Source organism: Taudactylus pleione, unplaced genomic scaffold (genome assembly GCF_031769625.1).
Source record: "Taudactylus pleione unplaced genomic scaffold, aTauple2 ptg001003l, whole genome shotgun sequence".
In the NCBI taxonomy this organism is placed as follows: domain Eukaryota; kingdom Metazoa; phylum Chordata; class Amphibia; order Anura; family Myobatrachidae; genus Taudactylus; species Taudactylus pleione.
The window spans coordinates 35703-57847 of NW_028285404.1; the positions used below are offsets into that span (position 1 = coordinate 35703).

The window sequence follows — 22145 nt, forward strand, 5'->3', positions numbered from 1 at the left end:
TAGGATAAGAGATTGCTGTAGTGACAGAGGAGGGTGTAGGATAAGAGAGTGCTGTAGTGACAGAGGAGGGTGTAGGATAAGAGATTGCTGTAGTGACAGAGGAGGGTGTAGGATAAGAGATTGCAGTAGTGACAGAGGAGGGTGTAGGATAAGAGAGTGCTGTAGTGACAGAGGAGGGTGTAGGATAAGAGATGGCTGTAGTGACAGAGGAGGGTGTAGGATAAGAGAGTGCTGTAGTGACAGAGGAAGGTGTAGGATAAGAGAGTGCTGTAGTGACAGAGGAGGGTGTAGGATAAGAGATTACTGTAGTGACAGAGGAGAGTGTAGGATAAGAGAGTGCTGTAGTGACAGAGGAGGGTGTAGGATAAGAGAGTGCTGTAGTGACAGAGGAGGGTGTAGGATAAGAGATGGCTGTAGTGACAGAGGAGGGTGTAGGATAAGAGATGGCTGTAGTGACAGAGGAGGGTGTAGGATAAGAGAGTGCTGTAGTGACAAAGGAGGGTGTAGGATAAGAGATTGCAGTAGTGACAGAGGAGGGTGTAGGATAAGAGATTGCTGTAGTGACAGAGGTGGGTGTAGGATAAGAGAGTGCTGTAGTGACAGAGGAGGGTGTAGGATAAGAGAGTGCTGTAGTGACAGAGGAGGGTGTAGGATAAGAGAGTGCTGTAGTGACAGAGGAGGGTGTAGGATAAGAGAGTGCTGTAGTGACAGAGGAGGGTGTAGGATAAGAGATGGTTGTAGTGACAGAGGAGGTGTAGGATAAGAGAGTGCTGTAGTGACAGAGGAGGGTGTAGGATAAGAGTGCTGTAGTGACAGAGGAGGTGTAGGATAAGAGAGTGCTGTAGTGACAGAGGAGGGTGTAGGATAAGAGTGCTGTAGTGACAGAGGAAGGTGTAGGATAAGAGTGCTGTAGTGACAGAGGAGGGTGTAGGATAAGAGATGGCTGTAGTGACAGAGGAGGGTGTAGGATAAGAGAGTGCTGTAGTGACAGAGGAGAGTGTAGGATAAGAGATTGCTGTAGTGACAGAGGAGGGTGTAGGATAAGAGATTGCAGTAGTGACAGAGGAGGGTGTAGGATAAGAGAGTGTTGTAGTGACAGAGGAGGGTGTAGGATAAGAGAGTGCTGTAGTGACAGAGGAGGGTGTAGGATAAGAGATTGCAGTAGTGACAGAGGAGAGTGTAGGATAAGAGATTGCTGTAGTGACAGAGGAGGGTGTAGGATAAGAGATTGCAGTAGTGACAGAGGAGGGTGTAGGATAAGAGAGTGTTGTAGTGACAGAGGAGGGTGTAGGATAAGAGAGTGCTGTAGTGACAGAGGAGGGTGTAGGATAAGAGAGTGCTGTAGTGACAGAGGAGGGTGTAGGATAAGAGAGTGCTGTAGTGACAGAGGAGGGTGTAGGATAAGAGAGTGCTGTAGTGACAGAGGAGGGTGTAGGATAAGATATTGCTGTAGTGACAGAGGAGGGTGTAGGATAAGAGATTGCAGTAGTGACAGAGGAGGGTGTAGGATAAGAGAGTGTTGTAGTGACAGAGGAGGGTGTAGGATAAGAGAGTGCTGTAGTGACAGAGGAGGGTGTAGGATAAGAGAGTGCTGTAGTGACAGAGGAGAGTGTAGGATAAGAGATTGCTGTAGTGACAGAGGAGGGTGTAGGATAAGAGATTGCAGTAGTGACAGAGGAGGGTGTAGGATAAGAGAGTGTTGTAGTGACAGAGGAGGGTGTAGGATAAGAGAGTGCTGTAGTGACAGAGGAGGGTGTAGGATAAGAGAGTGCTGTAGTGACAGAGGAGGGTGTAGGATAAGAGAGTGCTGTAGTGACAGAGGAGGGTGTAGGATAAGAGAGTGCTGTAGTGACAGAGGAGGGTGTAGGATAAGATATTGCTGTAGTGACAGAGGAGGGTGTAGGATAAGAGAGTGCTGTAGTGACAGAGGAGGGTGTAGGATAAGAGAGTGCTGTAGTGACAGAGGAGGGTGTAGGATAAGAGATTGCTGTAGTGACAGAGGAGGGTGTAGGATAAGAGATTGCTGTAGTGACAGAGGAGGGTGTAGGATAAGAGATGGCTGTAGTGACAGAGGAGGGTGTAGGATAAGAGATTGCTGTAGTGACAGAGGAGGGTGTAGGGTAAGAGATGGCTGTAGTGACAGAGGAGGGTGTAGGATAAGAGATGGCTGTAGTGACAGAGGAGGGTGTAGGATAAGAGATGGCTGTAGTGACAGAGGAAGATGTAGGATAAGAGATGGCTGTAGTGACAGAGGAGGGTGTAGGATAAGAGAGTGCTGTAGTGACAGAGGAGGGTGTAGGATAAGAGAGTGCTGTAGTGACAGAGGAAGGTGTAGGATAAGATATTGCTGTAGTGACAGAGGAGGGTGTAGGATAAGAGAGTGCTGTAGTGACAGAGGAGGGTGTAGGATAAGAGAGTGCTGTAGTGACAGAGGAGGGTGTAGGATAAGAGAGTGCTGTAGTGACAGAGGAGGGTGTAGGATAAGAGAGTGCTGTAGTGACAGAGGAGGGTGTAGGATAAGAGATGGCTGTAGTGACAGAGGAGGGTGTAGGATAAGAGATTGCTGTAGTGACAGAGGAAGGTGTAGGATAAGAGAGTGCTGTAGTGACAGAGGAGGGTGTAGGATAAGAGAGTGCTGTAGTGACAGAGGAGGGTGTAGGATAAGAGATGGCTGTAGTGACAGAGGAGGGTGTAGGATAAGAGAGTGTTGTAGTGACAGAGGAAGGTGTAGGATAAGATATTGCTGTAGTGACAGAGGAGGGTGTAGGATAAGAGAGTGCTGTAGTGACAGAGGAGGGTGTAGGATAAGAGAGTGCTGTAGTGACAGAGGAGGGTGTAGGATAAGAGAGTGCTGTAGTGACAGAGGAGGGAGTAGGATAAGAGAGTGCTGTAGTGACAGAGGAGGGTGTAGGATGAGAGAGTGCTGTAGTGACAGAGGAGGGTGTAGGATAAGAGAGTGCTGTAGTGACAGAGGAGGGAGTAGGATAAGAGAGTGCTGTAGTGACAGAGGAGGGTGTAGGATAAGAGATGGCTGTAGTGACAGAGGAGGGTGTAGGATAAGAGATGGCTGTAGTGACAGAGGAGAGTGTAGGATAAGAGATTGCTGTAGTGACAGAGGAGGGTGTAGGATAAGAGATTGCTGTAGTGACAGAGGAGGGTGTAGGATGAGAGAGTGCTGTAGTGACAGAGGAGGGTGTAGGATAAGAGATTGCTGTAGTTACAGAGGAGGGTGTAGGATAAGAGATTGCTGTAGTGACAGAGGAGAGTGTAGGATAAGAGATGGCTGTAGTGACAGAGGAGGGTGTAGGACAAGAGATGGCTGTAGTGACAGAGGAGGGTGTAGGATAAGAGAGTGCTGTAGTGACAGAGGAGGGTGTAGGATAAGAGACGGCTGTAGTGACAGAGGAGGGTGTAGGATAAGAGACTGCTGTATTGACAGAGGAGGGTGTAGGCTAAGAGATTGCTGTAGTGACAGAGGAAGGTGTAGGATAAGAGTGCTGTAGTGACAGAGGAGGGTGTAGGATAAGAGTGCTGTAGTGACAGAGGAGGGTGTAGGATAAGAGAGTGCTGTAGTGACAGAGGAGGGTGTAGGATAAGAGATTACTGTAGTGACAGAGGAGAGTGTAGGATAAGAGAGTGCTGTAGTGACAGAGGAGGGTGTAGGATAAGAGTGCTGTAGTGACAGAGGAGGGTGTAGGATGAGAGAGTGCTGTAGTGACAGAGGAGGGTGTAGGATAAGAGAGTGCTGTAGTGACAGAGGAGGGTGTAGGATAAGAGAGTGCTGTAGTGACAGAGGAAGGTGTAGGATAAGAGAGTGCTGTAGTGACAGAGGAAGGTGTAGGATAAGAGATTGCTGTAGTGACAGAGGAGGGTGTAGGATGAGAGAGTGCTGTAGTGACAGAGGAGGGTGTAGGATAAGAGAGTGCTGTAGTGACAGAGGAGGGAGTAGGATAAGAGAGTGCTGTAGTGACAGAGGAGGGTGTAGGATGAGAGAGTGCTGTAGTGACAGAGGAGGGTGTAGGATAAGAGAGTGCTGTAGTGACAGAGGAGGGAGTAGGATAAGAGAGTGCTGTAGTGACAGAGGAGGGTGTAGGATAAGAGATGGCTGTAGTGACAGAGGAGGGTGTAGGATAAGAGATGGCTGTAGTGACAGAGGAGAGTGTAGGATAAGAGATTGCTGTAGTGACAGAGGAGGGTGTAGGATAAGAGATTGCTGTAGTGACAGAGGAGGGTGTAGGATGAGAGAGTGCTGTAGTGACAGAGGAGGGTGTAGGATAAGAGAGTGCTGTAGTGACAGAGGAGGGTGTAGGATAAGAGAGTGCTGTAGTGACAGAGGAGGGTGTAGGAAAAGAGAGTGCTGTACTGACAAAGGGGGGTGTAGGATAAGAGATTGCTGTAGTGACAGAGGGGGGTGTAGGATAAGAGATTGCTGTAGTTACAGAGGGGGGTGTAGGATAAGAGAGTGCTGTAGTGACAGAGGGGGGTGTAGGACAGTGACAGAGGTGTAGGATAAGAGATTGCTGTAGTGACAGAGGAGAGTGTAGGATAAGAGACGGCTGTAGTGACAGAGGAGGGTGTAGGATAAGAGACTGCTGTAGTGACAGAGGAGGGTGTAGGCTAAGAGATTGCTGTAGTGACAGAGGAAGGTGTAGGATAAGAGTGCTGTAGTGACAGAGGAGGGTGTAGGATAAGAGTGCTGTAGTGACAGAGGAGGGTGTAGGATAAGAGAGTGCTGTAGTGACAGAGGAGGGTGTAGGATAAGAGATTACTGTAGTGACAGAGGAGAGTGTAGGATAAGAGAGTGCTGTAGTGACAGAGGAGGGTGTAGGATAAGAGTGCTGTAGTGACAGAGGAGGGTGTAGGATGAGAGAGTGCTGTAGTGACAGAGGAGGGTGTAGGATAAGAGAGTGCTGTAGTGACAGAGGAGGGTGTAGGATAAGAGAGTGCTGTAGTGACAGAGGAAGGTGTAGGATAAGAGAGTGCTGTAGTGACAGAGGAAGGTGTAGGATAAGAGATTGCTGTAGTGACAGAGGAGGGTGTAGGATGAGAGAGTGCTGTAGTGACAGAGGAGGGTGTTGGATAAGAGAGTGCTGTAGTGACAGAGGAGGGTGTAGGATAAGAGATTGCTGTAGTGACAGAGGAGGGTGTAGGATAAGAGAGTGCTGTAGTGACAGAGGAGGGTGTAGGATAAGGGATGGTTGTAGTGACAGAGGAGGTGTAGGATAAGAGAGTGCTGTAGTGACAGAGGAGGGTGTAGGATAAGAGTGCTGTAGTGACAGAGGAAGGTGTAGGATAAGAGTGCTGTAGTGACAGAGGAGGGTGTAGGATAAGAGATGGCTGTAGTGACAGAGGAGGGTGTAGGATAAGAGAGTGCTGTAGTGACAGAGGAAGGTGTAGGATAAGAGAGTGCTGTAGTGACAGAGGAGGGTGTAGGATGAGAGAGTGCTGTAGTGACAGAGGAGGGTGTAGGATAAGAGAGTGCTGTAGTGACAGAGGAGGGTGTAGGATAAGAGAGTGCTGTAGTGACAGAGGAGGGTGTAGGAAAAGAGAGTGCTGTACTGACAGAGGGGGGTGTAGGATAAGAGATTGCTGTAGTGACAGAGGGGGGTGTAGGATAAGAGATTGCTGTAGTTACAGAGGGGGGTGTAGGATAAGAGAGTGCTGTAGTGACAGAGGGGGGTGTAGGACAGTGACAGAGGTGTAGGATAAGAGATTGCTGTAGTGACAGAGGAGGGTGTAGGATAAGAGATTGCTGTAGTGACAGAGGAGGGTGTAGTATAAGAGAGTGCTGTAGTGACAGAGGAGGGTGTAGGATAAGAGACGGCTGTAGTGACAGAGGAGGGTGTAGGATAAGAGACTGCTGTAGTGACAGAGGAGGGTGTAGGCTAAGAGATTGCTGTAGTGACAGAGGAAGGTGTAGGATAAGAGATTGCTGTAGTGACAGAGGAGGGTGTAGGATAAGAGTGCTGTAGTGACAGAGGAGGGTGTAGGATAAGAGAGTGCTGTAGTGATAGAGGAGGGTGTAGGATAAGAGATTACTGTAGTGACAGAGGAGAGTGTAGGATAAGAGAGTGCTGTAGTGACAGAGGAGGGTGTAGGATAAGAGTGCTGTAGTGACAGAGGAGGGTGTAGGATAAGAGATTGCTGTAGTGACAGAGGAGGGTGTAGGATGAGAGAGTGCTGTAGTGACAGAGGAGGGTGTAGGATAAGAGAGTGCTGTAGTGACAGAGGAGGGTGTAGGATAAGAGAGTGCTGTAGTGACAGAGGAAGGTGTAGGATAAGAGAGTGCTGTAGTGACAGAGGAAGGTGTAGGATAAGAGAGTGCTGTAGTGACAGAGGAAGGTGTAGGATAAGAGATTGCTGTAGTGACAGAGGAGGGTGTAGGATGAGAGAGTGCTGTAGTGACAGAGGAGGGTGTAGGATAAGAGAGTGCTGTAGTGACAGAGGAGGGTGTAGGATAAGAGATTGCTGTAGTGACAGAGGAGGGTGTAGGATAAGAGAGTGCTGTAGTGACAGAGGAGGGTGTAGGATAAGAGATGGCTGTAGTGACAGAGGAGAGTGTAGGATAAGAGATTGCTGTAGTGACAGAGGAGGGTGTAGGAAAAGAGAGTGCTGTACTGACAGAGGAGGGTGTAGGATAAGAGATTGCTGTAGTGACAGAGAAAGGTGTAGGATAAGAGAGTGTTGTAGTGACAGAGGAGGGTGTAGGATAAGAGAGTGCTGTAGTGACAGAGGAGGGTGTAGGATAAGAGAGTGCTGTAGTGACAGAGGATGGTGTAGGATAAGAAATTGCTGTAGTGACAGGGGAGGGTGTAGGATAAGAGAGTGCTGTAGTGACAGAGGAGGGTGTAGGATAAGAGAGTGCTGTAGTGACAGAGGAGGGTGTAGGATAAGAGATTGCTGCAGTGACAGAGGAGGGTGTAGGATAAGAGATTGCTGTAGTGACAGAGGAAGGTGTAGGATATGAGATTGCTGTAGTTACAGAGGGGGGTGTAGGATAAGAGATTGCTGTAGTGACAGAGGAGGGTGTAGGATAAGAGATTGCTGTAGTGACAGAGGAGGGTGTAGGATAAGAGATTGCTGTAGTGACAGGGGAGGGTGTAGGATGAGAGTGCTGTAGTGACGGAGGAGGGTGTAGGATAACAGATGGCTGTAGTGACAGAGGAGGGTGTAGGATAAGAGATGGCTGTAGTGACAGAGGAGGGTGTAGGATAAGAGAGTGCTGTAGTGACAGAGGAGGGTGTAGGATAAGAGATGGCTGTAGTGACAGAGGAGGGTGTAGGATAAGAGATGGCTGTAGTGACAGAGGAGGGTGTAGGATAAGAGAGTGCTGTAGTGACAGAGGAGGGTGTAGGATAAGAGATTGCTGTAGTGACAGAGGAGGGTGTAGGATAAGAGATGGCTGTAGTGACAGAGGAGGGTGTAGGATAAGAGAGTGCTGTAGTGACAGAGGAGGGTGTAGGATAAGAGATTGCTGTAGTGACAGAGGAGGGTGTAGGATAAGAGATGGCTGTATTGACAGAGGAGGGTGTAGGATAAGAGATGGCTGTAGTGACAGAGGAGAGTGTAGGATAAGAGAGTGCTGTAGTGACAGAGGAGGGTGTAGTATAAGAGAGTGCTGTAGTGACAGAGGAGGGTGTAGGATAAGAGAGTGCTGTAGAGACAGAGGAGGGTGTAGTATAAGAGAGTGCTGTAGTGACAGAGGAGGGTGTAGGATAAGAGAGTGCTGTAGAGACAGAGGAGGGTGTAGGATAAGAGACGGCTGTAGTGACAGAGGAGGGTGTAGGATAAGAGACTGCTGTAGTGACAGAGATGGGTGTAGGCTAAGAGATTGCTGTAGTGACAGAGGAAGGTGTAGGATAAGAGATTGCTGTAGTGACAGAGGAGGGTGTAGGATAAGAGAGTGCTGTAGTAGTGACAGAGGAGGGTGTAGGATAAGAGATGGCTGTAGTGACAGAGGAGGGTGTAGGATAAGAGAGTGCTGTAGTGACAGAGGAGGGTGTAGGATAAGAGATGGCTGTAGTGACAGAGGAGGGTGTAGGTTAAGAGAGTGCTGTAGTGACAGAACAAGGAGAATATGTGACTGTACTGTACTTGGTGATTATTACTCACCTGTGCTGATAGCTGTAGGGATTTCCTCCACCTTACACTGCTGATCATCCCTCAGATACATCTCCTCGTTCAAGTTCGGATCTTCTATTTTAATATTAATAAAATCTTCAACCTAAATAACCCCCCAAAATACCAAACAAAAATTACATGATAATGTCTCATTTAATTAACAGAAACTAGAAGAATTTTATAACAAGAGATAAGGTAAGAACTTACCTTTGTTATCTCTGTTTCTACGAAGTCCATAGGGCCCACAGGGTTGACCTTGGGGTATAGCTGGATCTGGATCCACAGGCACCACGCAGTTAAAGCTTTTGCTGCTCCCAGGATGCACTTGGATCCATCCTCCTCTATACCCCGCCCCCGAGCCACAGGCACCTCAGTTGGTAAGTAGCCTAGGCCGAAGGAGGAGACTAAACAGAGAGATGTAAGACTGGAACACACAAGAAACCATACTCACAGAAATGGGAGACGGAAAACCGGTGACCAGCCACACAGCCCATTTGAAGCCAGGTGCGTCAGGGCATGTGCCCTGTGGACCCTATGGACTTCGTAGAAACAGAGATAACAAAGGTAAGTTCTTACCATAGCTCTTGTTTTCTACTTCAGGGTCCATAGGGGGTCCGCAGGGTTGACCTTGGGGATGTCCCAAAGCAGTTCAACTAAGGACGGGGACGCTCCTGTGCAGAAAGGAGAACTCGGCGTCCGAAGGATGCATCCTGAGAGGCAAAGGTGTCAAACTCACAGAACCTCAAAAACGTCTGAATGGAAGACCAGGTGGCCACCTTACAGAGCTGAACAGCAGAGGCGCCACGTCTAGCAGCCCAAGAGGGACCCACAGAACAAGTGGAATGAGAATTAACCGAGGCTGGAACAGGTAAACCCTCCTGTGCATAAGCCTCACAAATAACGGAACAAAGCCAACGGGCTAACGTTTGTTTGTTGGCAGGCCAACCCCTCCTGTGAAAACCAAAGAGGACAAACAATGAATCAGACTTCCTAACAGAAGTAGTCCGGTCCACATAGATTCTAAGCGCACGGACTACATCGAAGGAAGCCTCACCAGCTGAAAGATCAGGTGACTAAAAAGCTGGCACAACAAGTTCCTGATTGATGTGGAACTTCGAAACCACTTTAGGTAAAAACTCAGGATGAGTGCGGAGCACCGCTCTGTCCTGGTGAAAAATCAGAAAGGGGGGGGCGACAGGAAATGCCACCTACTCTGACACCCTCCTGGCAGAAGCAATTGCCAGGAGAAAAACGGTTTTAAACGTTAACCATTTGAGCTCCACCGACTCAAGAGGCTCAAAAGGAGGACCATGCAGGACCCGAAGAACCACCGCCAAGTCCCAAGGAACCACAGGAGGCACGAAGGGAGGCTGAATTCGGAGAACACCTTGTAAAAAAGTGTGAACACCTGGCAGCGTAGAAATCCGTCATTGGAACCACGCGGACAACGCGGACACATGAACCTTCACAGAGGCAAGGCGTAAGCCTAGGTCCAATGCCGATTGAAGAAATTCCAAGATCCTAGAAACTCGGAACACCTGAGGATCATAGTTTCTGGACTCACACCACTGAAAGTAAGTGCGCCACACCCTGCGGTAAATCCGTGCGGAAGCAGGCTTGCGTGACCTGAGCATGGTACTAATAACCGAACCCAAGAAGCCCCGAGACCTTAAGACGGCTGTCTCAAGAGCCACGCCGTCAAAGACAGCCGACCCAGATCTGGGTAAAGGCAGGGCCCTTGAGACAATGGTCCTGATGCTGAGGAAGAAGGTACGGAGCGTCGATGGAGAGGCTCCTCAGATTGGAGTACCAAGGACGTCTGGGCCACGCCGAAGCAACCAGCACGAGTGTGCCGCCGTCCTTGAATTTCTGCAGGACCCGAGGTGGCAGGGATATCGGAGGAAACAGATACGCCAGGTGAAACGTCCATTTCACTGTCAGCGCGTCTACCAGACATGCGCCTGCGTCTCTTGTCCTTGACCCATAAACGGGCAACTTGTGATTGTGACGGGAGGCCATCAAGTCCAGCTCCGGCAGCCCCCATCTGTCCACGAGTAGCTGAAACACCTCTGGGTGAAGCGACCATTCCCCGGGATGCACGTCGTGACGGCTGAAGAAGTCCGCCTCCCCATTGAGGACTCCGGGGATGAAGACCGCCGAGATCGCTGGAATGTGGCACTCCGCCCAAGCAAGGATGCGAGACACCTCCGACATCGCAGCCCGACTGCGAGTTCCTCCCTGGTGGTTGATGTATGCCACCGTGGTGGCGTTGTCGGACTGAACTTGAACCGCCCTTCCTTGAAGAACGGTGCCGGACGACTGCAGGGCCCTGTACACCGCCCACAGTTCCAGGATGTTGATGGGGAGAAGTGCTTCTTCCGCAGACCAACGTCCCTGAAGTGACAACGAGCCTGTCACTGCCCCCCACGCCCGGAGACTGGCGTCTGTTGTGAGCAGGATCCAGTCCGGGATCCAAAAGGGGCGCCCCTGGACCAGATGGGCTGTCTGAAGCCACCAAGCCAAAGACTGCTGAACCTCCGGGGACAACACCAGCATCTGAGAGCGGATCCGGTGAGGTAACACGTTCCATTCTGATTTAATCAGCCCCTGTAGGGGACGTGAATGGAACTGGGCAAATTCCACCATGTAGAATGCCGACACCATGGACCCCAGAACTCTCATTGCCGAATGGACCGACAAGCGGCAACTGTGTATCCGCAGCTGTAGGGAGGAGACCTTCTCCGGAGTCAGGAAGATCCTTTGCTGACGAGAATCCAGCAGGGCTCCCAAATGAACCATCCGCTGCGATGGAATCAGGGAGGACTTTCTCCAATTTATCAACCACCCGTGTGCTTGCAGACAAGCGATCGTCAGGTGGAGATGTTGAAGTAGTACCTCCGGGGAGCTCGCCAGCAAAAGGAGGTCGTCCAGATACAGCAGCAGCCGTACATTCTGGTTCCGAAGATGTGCAGCCATGATTGCCATCACTTTGGTGAATACACTCGGTTCCGTGGAGAGGCAAAAGGGTTGCGCCCGGAACTGATAATGATGCTGAAGGATAGCGAACCTCAGATACCGCTGGTGCAAAGGTGCTATCGGAACATGGAAGTAGGCGTCCTGGATATCTAGGGAGACCATGTAATCCCCAGGTTCCATCGCCAGAATGATGGAACGTAACATTTCCATCCTGAATTTGGGAACTCTGAGGAATTTGTTCAGAGACTTCAAATTGAGGATAGGGCAATGAGAACCATCGGGTTTCTGCACCAGAAACAGAGTAGAGTAGTACCCCGTCCCTCGTTGTGATTGAGGAACGGAAACAATGACCCCTTCTTTCAGCAAGGACTCTATAGCTTCCTGAATCTGCAAAGCCTTGGTTTTGTCCTGAGAAGGACTCGTGTAGAAAAACTGATGGGGCGGTCTGTGCCTAAAAGACAGGGCGTACCCCTGGGAGACCACTTCTCGAACCCAGGCATCCGTGGTGGTATTGTGCCAGCACTGGGCAAATTGAAGAAGTCGGCCTCCCACTCTGGGGTCCCCCAGAGGGAGGCCCGTCCCATCAGGCAGAAGGTTTATCTTCCTGTTTGGAAGAAGGGCGTCTGGCACTCCAGGCCTGGTTCTTGGGCTTCGAGGCTGTCTTAGTCGTCGACTGCCTCGGGAAGGACTGACCCTTGGCCTTTCTCTGAACCAGAAAGGACCAAAAGGCTGAGCTCCTCACCTTAGCCGGCGCTGAAGCCGAAGGGAGGAAGGCAGACTTTGACTTAGCCAGAGTATCCACTATTTTGTCCAAATCTGGACCAAATAGCAACTCTCCATTAAAAGGCAAAGCCTCCAGGCCCTTTTTAGAATCCACATCAGCCCTCCAGGACCGCAGCCACAAGGACCGACGCGCCGACACAGCTGCAGCCGACACCCTAGAGGTCAGCAGGCTTGCATCCAACGATGCTTCCCCAATATAGGAAGCCGCATCTCTCATCTGTCGTATCAACGCTCTCTGGATATCCGGAGCATCGTCCGGAAAGGTATCTTCCAAAGCGTTGGCCCAGCTCTCAATGGCCTTAGACACCCAAGAGATGGCCATGGACGGACGGGCCACTGCCCCAGAGAGAGAGTAGATAGACTTTAAACAAGTCCCCACTTTCCTGTCCGTGGGATCCTTCAAGGAGGAGATAGACGTTAATGGCAAAGTAGCGCTATTAATTAAGCGGGTGACATGGGAATCCACCGCAGGCGGGGTTTCCCATTTCCTGCAATGAGCCTCAGGAAAAGGATAGTTGGATGCCAACCGTTTCTGTGGTTTGAATCTCTTGCTGGGCAACTGCCAGGCCCCCGCAATATGATCCGTCAACTGGTCGGACAGGGGAAAAACAGGCAAAGCTACTTTGGCCTTTTTAAAATTCGGATACTTCGACCTGGGAGCCGGCACATTCTCCTCTATATGAAGGATGGCCTGCACCGCCCTAACCAATGCCGGCACATTAATGGAGGACTTAGTCTCCACCTCCTGGGCCCCGCAATCCGAGTCAGAGTCCTCATGTACCTCTCCATCATCCGAAGACACGTCCGTGTCCGTGAACTGCGCCGCCAGTGAAGCCGGAACTGGTCGCTTGGACGCCTTCGGGGGCAAATGACTATGCAACATCGACTGAAAAGCCGACGACGAGGCCGCCAGGCTCTGTACAGAGCTGGAGAGGATATCCACCCAGGGAGGGGGTACCGCCTGAGGATACCCCTGAAAGGGTACCATTGACTGCTGCGTCACTGTGGGAGACTGTACGTACACAGGCAACCCCGAATAAGGACCCACAGTCTGAGACCCGGGGGCAGACTGCAACAAATGCGGAACACCGGGGGAATGGGGGATGGTAGGCTGGGGCAACGCCCTAGAAGGGCCAGCTGTTGGGACCGCAAGACGGTCCGCGATTGACGCCACCACTTGTGAGAACATCGCCCAAGGAGGATCCTGAGCCACCGGGGGTTTAGAGGGACCAGTTGGCACAGCCCGCACAGACCGTCCTGAGACAAATCCACCCCATCAACCCCTGCCGAACAGCGCCGGCAGGAAAACAACACAGGAGCCATGGAGCGCTCATTCTCCTGATCAGACATAACACAATAACTTTGCCTATGTATCACCGAAAAGAGGTGAGGCATATAACACCTGCGCACTCCCAAGTATGCAACACAAACAGCCCACAATATGGCACTGAGTAGCACACCGCAGTATGTGACGGACCTCACAAATACTTAGATTTATATAAGTGAGGCACACAGAAGGAACACCCCTCCCCCACATACCTGTGGGCCGTAGAAGGAAAGGGATAGGTATAGGCTGACAGTAAGTAGAAATTAGCACAGACAGCAGCACTAGCAAGTCACATACCATGCAGGAAGATATACTCACTGCACCTTTCACTACAATCAACCTCCCAGAATCAGTGTCTGGGAGGGCTATAGTGCTGCTAACACTGTCCTTTTGCAGGGGAGAGGTACGCAGGGGGACCGGTCCATGCACCGCCTGGGAGATCTGCGTTAGCCACAAGAAGATGGCCGCCGGAGAGCACTGAGGAGGAGTGGCCGTAGGAGGAACAGCCCAGCGAAGCCAGCACGCATGAGAGAAGGCGCGCTGGGCTGAGGGGAGGAGCCGCTAAACCAGGGAAGGCTGCCTCCCCTGGCTAGCAATTAACCCCAGGGACGCTGGTTCCCCTCCAGCAATTATACCCTGGTGGTCCAGTGGTCAGACGGGGTATTCCAGTGAAGGGGGGGCCCGCCGCCGCTACTAGCGCCGCCGGTTTGTCCCCAGAGACCGGCGGCTAAAGACTGCATTTTTATCCCCCTTGCGCAGCGCGATGCGCTGCACGCGGCTTACCTGGCCCCGTAGAATCCGGCAGCAGTCAGTGGGAGCTCCCGGGGCAACGCTAGTACTGACTCCGGGGTCCGGCTGCGATCCCCAGATCAGTACTGGCGTCGCAGCGCCAGCGAGGCTGTTGGAGCGGCAGGGTGGACGTCCGGATGGACAGTCTGATGCTGCCGCTCAGAAGAGTAAAAATAAATAAATAAAATCTTCTTTGAAAAATAAATATAAGCTTAGGGGCTTCTTATGCAGCCCCACCGCGTCAGGGTGACCCGACTCCGGCCGGGCACCAACTAAAACTGAGGTGCCTGTGGCTCGGGGCGGGGTATAGAGGAGGATGGACCCAAGTGCATCCTGGGAGCAGCAAAAGCTTTAACTGTGTGGTGCCTGTGGATCCAGATCCAGCTATACCCCAAGGTCAACCCTGTGGACCCCCTATGGACCCTGAAGTAGAAATATAAAATTAATAAGTCGGTCTGTTTGTCATGCATTCGAACACCACTGCACCGATTGGGATGAAACCAACGTGAAGTGGTCCACTTGGATTCTGGCCAGGTTTTAGAGGGTTGAGGTACTGGTTGGACCTCCCGTTGGTGTATGCTGGGCAGAACTTTGGCTCGGGGATCCTGTACTAAGCCTTCCACTGAATGGATTTGGATGAAAACTTCAGAGTAGAAACATTAGATCCCAGAAGACTTATTAGGAGGTTGAAGTCCTGGTCGGACTTCCCGTTGGTGTACGCTGGGCAGAACTATGAACCGGGGACACTGGGCAAAACTAAATCCCGGGGAGCCTGTTCTGGGCCTATGGACTTGGATGAAAACTTCATAGAGGGGTGGTGATTGTTCTGGGATGCCTAATGGAGTAGTTGGGGTCCTGGTCGGACCTTATGGTGGAATGCGCCCGGAAGAACTTAGAGACAAGGAGCCTGTTCTGGGCCTTACACTGGATGGATTAGGACGACATCACACAATAAAACTTATTAACTTGAAGATTTAAACCCAGGCAACGCCGGGTACTTCAGCTAGTTTTAATATATAGGTCAAGATCCACACAGCTATTGTATTTGGAGAGACCCTGCTTTGCTCCTACCTGACCCTCCTGTGGGACACTGTTATTGTCCTCTGTGTCATCCTGGGAATAAAGAGGACGGGACATCTCTCTGGGGTATTAAGTTAAACAACTAAAGCAGGTGTCTGATTGGTTTCTGTGTTTAATTACAAGTTTTGCACCTAAATTGTGTGATTGTGTGTCTAAGAGGCCCTCAAACTGGTCTGGGATTTATTGTAAATGAAAGTGCCCCCTCACATAGTAATGTGAGGGGCCAGTGATTCTCCATCATCACGTTCTTGTACAGACCCATGTGTCCTTCTATATACTCCCACTCCTCCATGGAGAAATAGACAGTGACGTCCTCACACCTTATAGGAACCTGACACACAATGATACAGTCATCACCCAGACACATCCCCCGGTGTTACTGTATAGTGTCCCATTCCCAGCAGTCACCTCTCCAGTCATCACCCAGACACATCCCCTGGTGTTACTGTATAATGTCCCATTCCCAGCAGTCACCTCTCCAGTCATCACCCAGACACATCCCCTGGTGTTACTGTATAATGTCCCATTCCAAGCAGTCACCTCTCCAGTCATCACCCAGACACATCCCCTGGTGTTACTGTATAATGTCCCATTCCCAGCAGTCACCTCTCCAGTCATCACCCAGACACATCCCCTGGTGTTACTGTATAATGTCCCATTCCAAGCAGTCACCTCTCCAGTCATCACCCATACACATACCCTGGTGTTACTGTATAATGTCCCAATCCCGGCAGTCACCTCTCCAGTCATCACCCAGACACATCCCCTGGTATTACTGTATAATGTCCCATTCCAAGCAGTCACCTCTCCAGTCATCACCCAGACACATCCCCTGGTGTTACTGTATAATGTCCCATATTCCCAGCAGTCACCTCTCCAGTCATCACCCAGACACATCCCCTGGTGTTACTGTATAATGTCCCATTTCCAGCAGTCACCTCTCCAGTCATCACCCAGACACATCCCCTGGTGTTACTGTATAATGTCCCATTCCCAGCAGTCACCTCTCCAGTCATCACCCAGACACATCCCCTGGTGTTACTGTATAATGTCCCATTCCAAGCAGTCACCTCTCCAGTCATCACCCAGACACATCCCCTGGTGTTACTGTATAATGTCCCATTCCCAGCAGTCACCTCTCCAGTCATCACCCAGACACATCCCCTGGTGTTACTGTATAATGTCCCATTCCCAGCAGTCACCTCTCCAGTCATCACCCAGACACATCCCCTGGTGTTACTGTATAATGTCCCATTCCAAGCAGTCACCTCTCCAGTCATCACCCAGACACATCCCCTGGTGTTACTGTATAATGTCCCATTCCCAGCAGTCACCTCTCCAGTCAGCAGCTGAATGATCTTGTTGGTGAGTTCCAGGATCTTCTGGTCATTGTGTCTCTCATGTATCAGTGAGTGAGGTGGAGGCACCGTGATGGGGCTCTGGGTCCTGCTCAGTCCTCCTGACACACGGGGACGGCTGCTGGGTGTCTCATACTCATCTGATGTCTTCTTCACTACTGTGTAATCCTGTATATTAAAATGTCATGAATAAAAAGTTACAGGCAAACTCCAACCAGATTAATTCATTTTTTTTAAGGTTAGGGACTCGATTTAGAGTACCGCTATAATTATCATTGTTTTACTGCGCGGGCATTAAATTTGGAGTTACATGTATCATCGTTTTGATTATAAGACATATCTTAATTGGTCATTAAAATAAAACAAAACAATTTGAATAGTGTGCGCCCTTCCTGCCCGAACACAAATAAACTAGCACCAGTACTATAGCCTGAGCTGGTTACTGCTATAGCACGTCTGTCAAACTCGGGCCATCCAGCTGCAGTGGAACTACACATCCCAGCATGCCCTGCCACAGTTTTAGCATGCCCTAATAGCAAATCTGTGGCAGTGCATGCTGGGATGTGTAGTTCCACTGCAGCTGGATGGCCCGAGTTTGACACCACTGCGTTACAGCAGGATGACTAGTGTGGGTCCTATGTAAATACAGCAACCAACACCAGGCATTGGCAGGCTGGTCTGGTGACACTACATCAGGGACACCCTTCAGCATGGGGACCCTCTGTCCTAATTTGATAGAAGATCCAAATGCTCAGCATGGGCACAAATCCCTAGGGAAACTGCACCAATGAAAATAAGCACTGGAAATACTTAAGGCAGGGATGGGCAATAAGCGACCCTCCAGCTGTTGTTGAACTACAAATCCCAGCATGCCTTGCAACAGTTTTAGCATGGCCAAATAGCAAAAATGTGGCAGGGCATGCCTTAAGGGTTATGGGAGAAAACAAATGAGTTGTTAGTATTTATTTAAAATAAGTAACTGCAAAAGGACATAATGTACAGCTCATAGTGACACTCCCAGACTCCCTCACCTCCCCAGTCAGGTCCCTGTGTTAGTAATAGAGATAAGAGCGATGTCACTGTGACACTCCCAGACTCCCTCACCTCCCCAGTCAGGTCCCTGTGTTAGTAATAGAGGTAAGAGCGATGTCACTGTGACACTCCCAGACTCCCTCACCTCCCCAGTCAGGTCCCTGTGTTAGTAATAGAGGTAAGAGCGATGTCACTGTGACACTCCCAGACTCCCTCACCTCCCCAGTCAGGTCCCTGTGTTAGTAATAGAGGTAAGAGCGATGTCACTGTGACACTCCCAGACTCCCTCACCTCCCCAGTCAGGTCCCTGTGTTAGTAATAGAGGTAAGAGCGATGTCACTGTGACACTCCCAGACACCCTCACCTCCCCAGTCAGGTCCCTGTGTTAGTAATAGAGATAAGAGCGATGTCACTGTGACACTCCCAGACTCCCTCACCTCCCCAGTCAGGTCCCTGTGTTAGTAATAGAGATAAGAGCGATGTCACTGTGACACTCCCAGACTCCCTCACCTCCCCAGTCAGGTCCCTGTGTTAGTAATAGAGATAAGAGCGATGTCACTGTGACACTCCCAGACTCCCTCACCTCCCCAGTCAGGTCCCTGTGTTAGTAATAGAGATAATAGCGATGTCACTGTGACACTCCCAGACTCCCTCACCTCCCCAGTCAGGTCCCTGTGTTAGTAATAGAGATGATAGCGATGTCACTGTGACACTCCCAGACTCCCTCACCTCCCCAGTCAGGTCCCTGTGTTAGTAATAGAGATGATAGCGATGTCACTGTGACACTCCCAGACTCCCTCACCTCCCCAGTCAGGTCCCTGCGTTAGTAATAGAGATGATAGCGATGTCACTGTGACACCCCCAGACTCCCTCACCTCCCCAGTCAGGTCCCTGCGTTAGTAATAGAGATAATAGCGATGTCACTGTGACACCCCCAGACCCCCTCACCTCCCCAGTCAGGTCCCTGCGTTAGTAATAGAGATAATAGCGATGTCACTGTGACACTCCCAGACCCCCTCACCTCCCCAGTCAGGTCCCTGCGTTAGTAATAGAGATAATAGCGATGTCACTGTGACACTCCCAGACCCCCTCACCTCCCCAGTCAGGTCCCTGCGTTAGTAATAGAGATAATAGCGATGTCACTGTGACACTCCCAGACCCCCTCACCTCCCCAGTCAGGTCCCTGCGTTAGTAATAGAGATAATAGCGATGTCACTGTGACACACCCAGACTCCCTCACCTCCCCAGTCAGGTCCCTGTGTTAGTAATAGAGATAATAGCGATGTCACTGTGACACCCCCAGACTCCCTCACCTCCCCAGTCAGGTCCCTGTGTTAGTAATAGAGATAATAGCGATGTCACTGTGACACCCCCAGACACCCTCACCTCCCCAGTCAGGTCCCTGTGTTAGTAATAGAGATGATAGTGATGTCACTGTGACACTCCCAGACTCCCTCACCTCCCCAGTCAGGTCCCTGCGTTAGCAATAGAGATGATAGTGATATCACTGTGACACCCCCAGACTCCCTCACCTCCCCAGTCAGGTCCCTGTATTAGTAATAGAGATAATAGTGATGTCACTGTGACACTCCCAGACTCCCTCACCTCCCCAGTCAGGTCCCTGTATTAGTAATAGAGATAATAGTGATGTCACTGTGACACTCCCAGACTCCCTCACCTCCCCAGTCAGGTCCCTGTGTTAGTAATAGAGATAATAGCGATGTCACTGTGACACCCCCAGACACCCTCACCTCCCCAGTCAGGTCCCTGTGTTAGTAATAGAGATAATAGCGATGTCACTGTGACACCCCCAGACACCCTCACCTCCCCAGTCAGGTCCCTGTGTTAGTAATAGAGATAATAGTGATGTCACTGTGACACTCCCAGACTCCCTCACCTCCCCAGTCAGGTCCCTGTGTTAGTAATAGAGATAATAGCGATGTCACTGTGACACCCCCAGACACCCTCACCTCCCCAGTCAGGTCCCTGTGTTAGTAATAGAGATAATAGCGATGTCACTGTGACACCCCCAGACACCCTCACCTCCCCAGTCAGGTCCCTGTGTTAGTAATAGAGATGATAGCGATGTCACTGTGACACTCCCAGACTCCCTCACCTCCCCAGTCAGGTCCCTGTGTTAGTAATAGAGATGATAGCGATGTCACTGTGACACTCCCAGACTCCCTCACCTCCCCAGTCAGGTCCCTGCGTTAGTAATAGAGATGATAGCGATGTCACTGTGACACCCCCAGACTCCCTCACCTCCCCAGTCAGGTCCCTGCGTTAGTAATAGAGATAATAGCGATGTCACTGTGACACCCCCAGACCCCCTCACCTCCCCAGTCAGGTCCCTGCGTTAGTAATAGAGATAATAGCGATGTCACTGTGACACTCCCAGACCCCCTCACCTCCCCAGTCAGGTCCCTGCGTTAGTAATAGAGATAATAGCGATGTCACTGTGACACTCCCAGACCCCCTCACCTCCCCAGTCAGGTCCCTGCGTTAGTAATAGAGATAATAGCGATGTCACTGTGACACTCCCAGACCCCCTCACCTCCCCAGTCAGGTCCCTGCGTTAGTAATAGAGATAATAGCGATGTCACTGTGACACACCCAGACTCCCTCACCTCCCCAGTCAGGTCCCTGTGTTAGTAATAGAGATAATAGCGATGTCACTGTGACACCCCCAGACTCCCTCACCTCCCCAGTCAGGTCCCTGTGTTAGTAATAGAGATAATAGCGATGTCACTGTGACACCCCCAGACACCCTCACCTCCCCAGTCAGGTCCCTGTGTTAGTAATAGAGATGATAGTGATGTCACTGTGACACTCCCAGACTCCCTCACCTCCCCAGTCAGGTCCCTGCGTTAGCAATAGAGATGATAGTGATATCACTGTGACACAGAGATAATAGTGATGTCACTGTGACACTCCCAGACTCCCTCACCTCCCCAGTCAGGTCCCTGTATTAGTAATAGAGATAATAGTGATGTCACTGTGACACTCCCAGACTCCCTCACCTCCCCAGTCAGGTCCCTGTGTTAGTAATAGAGATAATAGCGATGTCACTGTGACACCCCCAGACACCCTCACCTCCCCAGTCAGGTCCCTGTGTTAGTAATAGAGATAATAGCGATGTCACTGTGACACCCCCAGACACCCTCACCTCCCCAGTCAGGTCCCTGTGTTAGTAATAGAGATAATAGCGATGTCACTGTGACACCCCCAGACTCCCTCACCTCCCCAGTCAGGTCCCTGTGTTAGTAATAGAGATAAGAGCGATGTCACTGTGACACCCCCAGATTCCCTCACCTCCCCAGTCAGGTCCCTGTGTTAGTAATAGAGATAATAGCGGTGTCACTGTGACACCCCCAGATTCCCTCACCTCCCCAGTCAGGTCCCTGTGTTAGTAATAGAGATAATAGTGGTGTCACTGTGACACTCCCAGATTCCCTCACCTCCCCAGTCAGGTCCCTGTGTTAGTAATAGAGATAATAGCGGTGTCACTGTGACACTCCCAGACTCCCTCACTTCCCCAGTCAGGTCCCTGTGTTAGTAATAAGAGATAATAGCGATGTCACTGTGACACTCCCAGACTCCCTCACCTCCCCAGTCAGGTCCCTGTGTTAGTAATAGAGATAATAGCGATGTCACTGTGACACTCCCAGACTCCCTCACCTCCCCAGTCAGGTCCCTGTGTTAGCCAGTCAGATCCCTGTGTTAGTAATAGAGATAATAGCGTTGTCACTGTGACACTCCCAGACTCCCTCACCTCCCCAGTCAGGTCCCTGTGTTAGTAATAGAGATAATAGCGATGTCACTGTGACACTCCCAGACTCCCTCACCTCCCCAGTCAGGTCCCTGTGTTAGTAATAGAGATAAGAGCGATGTCACTGTGACACTCCCAGACTCCCTCACCTCCCCAGTCAGGTCCCTGTGTTAGTAATAGAGATAAGAGCGATGTCACTGTGACACTCCCAGACTCCCTCACCTCCCCAGTCAGGTCCCTGTGTTAGTAATAGAGATAAGAGCGATGTCACTGTGACACTCCCAGACTCCCTCACCTCCCCAGTCAGGTCCCTGTGTTAGTAATAGAGATAATAGCGATGTCACTGTGACACTCCCAGACTCCCTCACCTCCCCAGTCAGGTCCCTGTGTTAGTAATAGAGATAATAGCGATGTCACTGTGACACTCCCAGACTCCCTCACCTCCCCAGTCAGGTCCCTGTGTTAGTAATAGAGATAATAGCGATGTCACTGTGACACTCCCAGACTCCCTCACCTCCCCAGTCAGGTTCCTGTGTTAGTAATAGAGATAATAGCGATGTCACTGTGACACTCCCAGACTCCCTCACCTCCCCAGTCAGGTCCCTGTGTTAGTAATAGAGATAAGAGTGATGTCACTGTGACACTCCCAGACTCCCTCACCTCCCCAGTCAGGTCCCTGTGTTAGTAATAGAGATAAGAGCGATGTCACTGTGACACTCCCAGACTCCCTCACCTCCCCAGTCAGGTCCTTGTGTTAGTAATAGAGATAATAGCGATGTCACTGTGACACTCCCAGACTCCCTCACCTCCCCAGTCAGGTCCCTGTGTTAGCCAGTCAGGTCCCTGTGTTAGTAATAGAGATAATAGCGTTGTCACTGTGACACTCCCAGACTCCCTCACCTCCCCAGTC

At 50.7% G+C, this 22145-nt stretch overlaps 1 protein-coding gene across 1 annotated transcript in view; it reads right to left on the bottom strand.

Moving 5' to 3' along the window:
• LOC148454336 (uncharacterized) overlaps positions 1–22145 on the bottom strand; it is an 80549-nt gene that overhangs the window by 13415 nt on the left and 44989 nt on the right. Inside the window, exons 18-19 of the mRNA XM_088461031.1 lie at positions 16411–16602; positions 8113–8224 (exon numbers count right to left, since the gene is read on the bottom strand). Coding sequence (XP_088317157.1) covers positions 8113–8224; positions 16411–16602 — 304 coding nt within the window. The remainder of the gene's footprint in view (positions 1–8112; positions 8225–16410; positions 16603–22145) is intronic.